The following is a 7,915-nucleotide window of genomic DNA, read 5'->3' on the forward strand; positions in this document are numbered from 1 at the left end:
TTTATATATTATTATTAACTTTAATTTTATTAAACTAGAAAAAATTAAACAAATTATTATTGAAAAATGTCTACACAATGAAAAATATTATTGTATTTAATTAATTAGATATAAATATTAATTTATTTGTTATCTATAATTAAAAAAAAATATTTGTYATGGTTATTATTATTTTTTAATTGTTATCTWGGTAATTTAACTTAGTATTATATATAATAATAATAGATAAAATAAAAATTTTACTAATTAAAAAAWTTAACTTATATTAWACTATTAATTATAATTTCAATATTATTATTTTTTATGTTAATTATATCTGAATTTATAAAATGTTTAATAGAAAATAGAAAATAAAATAAATTTTTAATTAAATATATAAATCTTAYATATAATTAAAAATCATTAACTCTCACAAAATAATTAGACAAATAATATTTAAAAAAAATAAAATATTTTCAAACAAATAAAATTCACGTGAATTTATTAAACCAATAAAATTCACGTGAATTTTCAAAACCGTACGAAAAACAAGAATTGAATTCACAATTCTGTTAAGTCTTCAACAGAAAAAACCAAACGACTGTTCGCTTCAACTGTTTGTTTGACCACAACTTTGGCTGTAGTTTTTCTTGTAGTGATCTAATCTGATTGTTGTTGTCTTCACACTTCACTTCCACTTTGTGTGACCACTAGTGTTTGACTAATCAATCAATTGATCCATCACTTAGATCAGCGGCCACTCATAACCAACGAAAAACCAATAATGTCTTCATCGTCATCGACGACCACAACTACTATAGCTGTCATCTATTCATTAGTGCTGATCATCTGTGTCTTTGTGTGTCTGATTCAAGTAACGCATGGCATTGATGTCAATATCAGCGATAGAGTACAGCAACAAAACAATCACAAAGAGCTCGTCCAGACACCCGATTCGCGTATCAGACTCGCCAAAGATGAGGTCAATAATCCGGAYGAATGTACTTATCAGACGGCCATTCATCTGATGACCGTTTGTTGGATTCAATCGCTAAACAAATGGCAACTGAACGTAACGGGCGTTGAGTTTAGCGGTGCCATCAACTCGACCTGCGGTACAACCGATCGCTACGAATGTGACCTCAGGTTTTGCTGTGCAACCATCGATGTCAAGGCCTGTGCCCAGGATTTGGCCCAATACGTGTGCGCCAAGTGATTTGGCCGCCGGTCAGACTATTATTGACCAAAGTATTAGCTATATTTGTCCGAAACAAATGCCGCCGAAAGCTTGCCATTCGGTTGAGTCGTTGGACTGGTTTAAGAGCCAGAATTCGACCRCCGATGGACACCAACACCAACAAGATATGGACGACCAGCACAAACACCAGGSCATTGTCAAGACGGTCGGCGCCAATCGTATGCAAMGAATCAGTATTTATTTGGCATTCAATTCGGCYWTCAGTTCTTCTTGTGTCTCAACTTTATTCTTCTTCATTGTTACCTTCAGTTTTGCCATTGCTTTCATTATTACTTATTAATTAGAAATTAATTAATTAATTAGTTTATTAATTAATTAATTAATCCCAATATATTTAGTTCACATTTTTTTTGTAAAAATTTGTTTTTTATATTTGTTTTTGTAATTCAAAGTTTAAATTCTTTCTTTTAATTTTAATTGATTCACAAAAATATATAAATTTATTTAATTTTTTTGTTTGTTTTCTTTCTCCCTGTAATTGTATCTCATTTTTTTCAATTAATTAATGAAAATATAAWATATTTTCAAAAAAAAAAGTTTATAATACTGTATAAATTTAATATTGATATTTCTATATTTAATAAAATATTTTAAAACAATATATCTATTTTAAAAAAAATAATWAACACAAAAAGTTTTTAGTTAATTACAGTTAAATACTAAAATATAAAATACAGTAAATTCTTAATATTATTATTTAAAAAAAAACTATAAAATTTATCATTAAGTATTTGATATTAAATTATATAAAGTACAGTATAAAACACAATATACAGTGTTAAATGATATCAAAAATTTTTTTTATATATTACTGTATAAAATGATTATTAATTAATAGATATAGAAGTAATTAATAAATATTTAAAAAATGTTATCAAATTATAATTAGCATAAATCGCGTGGAAATAAAAAACAATTCAAAAAATAAATTAATAATTCAAATAATAACTAATTAACTTAAAAAACTTAACAATTGATTGATTGATTACCGAAAAATTTTGTCAATTTTTTTGTTGTTGAAGATTATCACCGAAAACAACGATAAAACAAACAAAATGTTGAATTCACTAATTGTCGAACTAGTCTTCTATGTCCTATTCCTCTACTTCTTTATGGCAACATTTGTGGCCGAATTCTTCAACGGACTGCTCCAGACATTTGTCTGTGTATTCGGTTGGACGACCATTCAGGACAATACCGACGGCAGCGGTAATAATAGTCTACTACTACAGCCCTACTATTACTCGTACGTTATTATGTTAAGTCTGGCCGGAAATATCGTCTTTTTCATATCGATGCTYATCTACGGACCGGTTATACACTCGTTGGTCACCCGACCGGTTCATACCACGCCAGCAACAGCAGCAACAGCAGCAGCAGCTACTGCTTCTGCAGCTGCGGACAACAACTCACTGGCCACTAGACGTCCACCGATGGCAACAATGTTGGCGGCCAACAACATGTCCGCTGGCGGCGGCGGCGGCGGCGGCACACGACTGATCTATTTGCGTAAACGYCCGGTATTTCATGTGTGTCTGTTTACACGCTATGATCTGTACGGACTACTGGTACTGGTCTTCATCGGCAGTCAATATATGCTTCAATGGTGGGCATCGGTCGATGACTTTAAGCCCGTGGAGGGCATGATTTTCATGAATAATATCGATTATTACAAGAATAGTAATAATAATGACAACAAATCACAGCAACAAACTAATTGTTTTGTCGACGGTCTATGCGATGACCTAACCGGCCAACAGGCGCTACAGGGTATACACCAGTTTCAACAGGACAGCCAGTGTTGCGGTTGGATTGACTCTACCGATTGGTTACCGAAAAATGCCTGTAAATATCATTCGTTGCCCGCATCGTGTTGTAGCCAACATTTGGCGGCCGACAACTGTTCGCTGGCCAATCCCTACCGATTTCCGACCGGTTGCCATCAGTTTCAACTACCCGTACGCAATATTATCGATCCGACCCGCTATTCCGATCATTGCTACGGTTTGTATCCCATATTCAAACTGTTGGCAATCATTAGCTATCAGTTTAGTTTCAAAAGACTGTTCAATGGATCAGCTTTTCTGATTCATCTAAATCTCTATTTGCCGGCAATTATACCGATTATTTGAAAACTGATTGTTATTTATTTTATTTATTTTATGGTTTTTGTTTRATAACTATTTATTTTCATTATATTATTTTTTTTGTGGTTATTTTCCCAAAAACAAAAAAAAAGACAATTTTTATCTTTTATTTTTTTATCAATAACTTTTTGTTTGTTTGAATCTATTAGTTTTGTTTTATTTATTTTTGTTTAAAAAATCCCATTTTTTTAAAAAATCAGGTTTATCATAATTTTATTATATTAACTGTATTTAGTATCTATTGATTGATTGATTGATTTATAACTATAAATATATCCCAAAATTTTTGTTAATTTTATTTATAATATTATTGTTAAGTAATAAAATTTTTGTTTTTCAAAAAATATATAAAATTATTTTTTGATATATAAATTTCATATTAATATTTTTTTAGCGTACAATGTATGCAATATATAAGTATAATTTTATCATAAATTATTTATGAATAAATTACTTATACAAGCAGTAMGTATTAATTTAAGTAATTTAAAAAAACATAATACTGTATATTAATAAAAAACAAATAATTAAAAAAAACAAATACAGGTAATTTTCCCCTAATTAAATAAAAATTTCAATTTAAATATTATTAATTTTATTTTATCGAAAAAATTTCCTCAAAAARTTTAGTTTTCATACATTAATTAATTTACACATTAATACAGTAGTATAATAATAACAAACTTTTAAAAATATATATAATTTATATAATACGTTATATAATATTTATTTTCATATGAATTACATTGAATATCATTATACAGTATATACGATATTATATAATATATATATATATAAACAGTTTATACTGTATATTGAAATAAATTCATGTTTGGCGCTCTCCATACTAATTGGTTGTACTGTTGGTGTAATAATATGGAGGAAACCTAAAACACAGCAAACATTTTCCATACAAACAAAAACATTTCCGGGAATTATTTGGGAATTTTTCCCTATTATTGTTAATTTGGTATTTGTATTGCTATTATTGCAGTTTAAAGTATTGCTTTTCAATAATAATAATAAATAATAATAATATTTATTACTAATAATAATAACTTATAAAAAATAGTTTTAATATAATTATTATTATAATTATTATTATTATTAGACAACAGTTTTTTTAGTCCATAGACACAGACATCTGATCTCTGATCGCTGAAGAGACAGACTTCATAGGATCAGATCATATCATCACTGAGAGAGAGAGAGAGAGAGACAGAGAGAGAGGAGTGACAAACATAATGTCCTCCGACGCCGACGCCTCCTTGACCACCATCACCACCGTCGCCGTCGAGGCCGCCACTGCATCGACATCGACGTCATCGCCGCTGCTGAAGAATCGCCGCAAACCGAAAAGCGTTGTCTGGAAGTACTACGAAACGATTGTTACCGATGATGGCCTCGACGGCGGCGGCCACGAAGTGTTGAGCTGTCTATTTTGTGCCCTAAAGATTAAGCCCGGTATGGCCAAGAATGCTACCAAATTACGGCAACATTTGGTCGAAAAGTGTATGGAAGTACCGGCCGATGTACGGGACAGTCTACGCGATGTCGATTTGATTACCGGCGGTGGTGGTGGCCAAAAGATTACGAAAACAGCGGCCAAATCACTGGCCAAACAGTTGTCCAAACAGATAGTATGCTATCATTATATATATATATATAATCTGTTTGTTTGTATTAAAGTTTTTTGTTGTCAATATCACAGAAACGTGAGGTCAATGAAGACGATTATGAAGAGGAAGAGTCATTTGAGACGATGGCGACGACGACGACAACAATTACACCGATTATCAGTCGAAGTGGTCGTAAAAGTAAACCAAACGTCAAATATATTGATAGATATGTCGATGAATTTGTTGGTCATCATCAGCAGCAGCAACAGCAGCGACGACAAACGTCAGCCATGGCTTCGTCGTTCAGTAGACCAGAAKTAGCCGACGATGAAAATGACGAGTCTTTAGCTAATAATAATAATAATAATAATCAAACATTTAATGAGACGCTAAATAAGCGCCAATTGGTGGCCAAAGTTAAGAAATTGAAAGACGTTAACACACGTCTGTCTACACAATTGGGTCAATGTCTTCAACAGATGGATATATTGTCGAAGATTAACAAACAATTGGAACAGAGTGTCAGTTTGATGTTCAGATTGGATTCAGTCAATAGAGCCCATTCGATACGATTTGAAGATAATGATGAAGAAGTTGAAGAACTGACTGAACAGTTGAATGCAAGTAACGAAGCAGTGAATGAATGGAAAGTTAGATTAGAGGCTATTATATTTGAAAACCGAAAATCGGGCCGAAGTTTTTCGGGTCAATCGGGAAACAAGAAGTCATTGTCGGACAGCACAACAGAACAACAACATCGAGAACCGAATCATCGATTTGGCGATACTTTCACTGTATAGACAAAGAAGATTACAAAGAAATTAAATGTGTTTTCTGTGAACAAGTATTTCGCAAGAAAAAGTTGAATGCATTTCAATCGCGACTGCATATTGTCGAGACCTGCGACAAGTGTCCGAAAGATATCAGAGATAAGGAAAACATTTGGCGMCCGAAATCGCGRATCAATATTTGGCAACATTTCAATGTTACGGGTGTTGAAGGTATCGATTGGTGCGCTCTGTGTCGCTATTGTGGCCACAAATATCAGCACAAAAATGCAACAAAAGCCCGAAAACATTTACTATTCAATTGTAGYTCAATTCCCGACGATAGCAAACAGTCGATCAGGAAAAGCTATTTGGCAAAGACGACAGCGGCTAATGCGCTGCTGAAGACAACTGAATCATCGTTGATGTCTGTGACCAACAACGATGATAACATGGATGACGATAATAACATTAGTGGTAGTAGTGGCCAAACAAAAGATCCAAATGAAATCCATTGGACAGATGGTTATGTTGATGTCAATACTACTACTACTAACACCACCGCCGATGAAATGGATGGCGAGTTGGTTACCGCTGATAATAGTGGTGGTGGTGTTGATGAGGATGAAACTCCAGACGATTCCACCGAACGGCTACAACTAGTTCTACCRCCAGTTAGACACAAGTCGACTGTCGATGTCTGGATTCATTATATGCTTTTGGGAAACAAATGTTGTGTTTGTAAATACTGTGGACACAAATATTATACGAAAAATGCTACCAAATGTCGCACACATTTGCTACAGAATTGTCCGAATATCGATAAAGACATCAAACAGTCCATCATTGATGAACACATGAAAAATGTGGAAAAGAATGACAGTTGCTATTTGTCGCCGAAAACCAATAACAACAACAAGAATACGGATAGAGTGTTGTCGTCATCGGGAGTTAAACCGAAATCACGTGTTTGGGATCACTTTAACGAAGAGTATGACCAAAAGGGAACAATTGTCCGCAGATGTAAATACTGTGACCGCGCGTTCACTGCAGGTGTCAATCGTAACGCTACGAAAATGCGCTATCATTTGGCACTGTATTGTACGTCGATCGACGAGCCGACCAAACAGTTGCTTATTGGCGATAATAACGGCGTATTTATCCGTAAACCTGTTCGCCTGCCGGGCGGTGTCCGCCGACACAAGTCGTCRAACGGCGGTTCGAAAGTATGGGACTGCTGTTGGCCCGGTTGTGACAAAAAGTTTTCCAAACAGTTAGTGTTTTTTTTTGTAATTACATTACCGTATAGTCGCATGTGTTTGGATGTTGTGATAATTATTATTATTACCGGTAATCTCTTTTTAATCACCCACAGTTGCCAAATGATTACCCACCATCGGGTGCACACTGGGGAACGGTATCATTGCGATTGGCCAGGTTGTGAGTGGTCGGGCAAATCGAAAAACTATTTGAATCTCCATAAGTTTACTCATTCCGGTAATTAATTTTTGTTTCAATAAGTTTTGTTTATTTAGATAATAGTTATCATATCAAAGATTTTATTATCAAATATTTTTTATTATATATTTAGGAGAAAAACCGTTTGTTTGTGATTGGCCCGGATGTGACTTCAAATCCAGTCGACCCGCAAGTCTACGCATACATAAGGTAAGGCATACATACCGTGTATTACCTGTCCTTATATAGAGAACCATAGGTTCAGATATAAAGACAATAACTATACGGCAATTGAATATTATATATATTATTATATAGCTATTAGTATATATATATATCGGTAATTGTTTTTTAAATCAATGATTTATGTTGTGTTTGATTGATTTGGATTCACAGATGCGACACAATAACGAATTGAACTACCGGTGCGATTGGCCAGACTGTACCCGTGTGTTTCTGACCAATTCGCAGCTAAAAGTCCATCGATTGGTCCATTCGGGCGATCGGCCGCACGCCTGTCAACTGTGCGACAAACGTTACCCGACATTCAATAAACTAAAAGTACATCAAAACAAACAGCACCCGAACCAGGAAACAGTTTAATCATATMTATATATATTTAACAGTAATTTTTATTCAAATATTTTTTTTAATATACTAATTATGTAATTATATATTAGTAGTAGT

The 7,915-nt window shown here is 33.4% G+C and overlaps 2 protein-coding genes across 2 annotated transcripts; both read left to right on the plus strand.

The window, feature by feature from the left end:
* The first annotated feature begins 4,517 nt into the window (after window positions 1-4,517).
* Window positions 4,518-5,803, plus strand: LOC128952050 (uncharacterized). Its single transcript, XM_054297381.1, has 2 exons — window positions 4,518-5,024; window positions 5,096-5,803. Exons 1-2 carry the CDS (start codon window positions 4,629-4,631, stop codon window positions 5,801-5,803), a joined length of 1,104 nt encoding a protein of 367 aa, XP_054153356.1. The 5' UTR covers window positions 4,518-4,628.
* On the plus strand, window positions 5,802-7,915 carry LOC128952048 (putative zinc finger protein 735). Its single transcript, XM_054297377.1, has 4 exons — window positions 5,802-7,043; window positions 7,146-7,267; window positions 7,362-7,438; window positions 7,625-7,915. The coding sequence occupies exons 1-4, from the start codon at window positions 6,196-6,198 to the stop codon at window positions 7,829-7,831; spliced, it is 1,254 nt and encodes a 417-aa protein (XP_054153352.1). The 5' UTR covers window positions 5,802-6,195; the 3' UTR covers window positions 7,832-7,915.

This window comes from Oppia nitens, unplaced genomic scaffold, assembly GCF_028296485.1.
Source record: "Oppia nitens isolate AA-2021 unplaced genomic scaffold, nextdenovo-longstitch-racon4-pilon3 scaffold1_pilon_pilon_pilon, whole genome shotgun sequence".
NCBI lineage: Eukaryota > Metazoa > Arthropoda > Arachnida > Sarcoptiformes > Oppiidae > Oppia > Oppia nitens.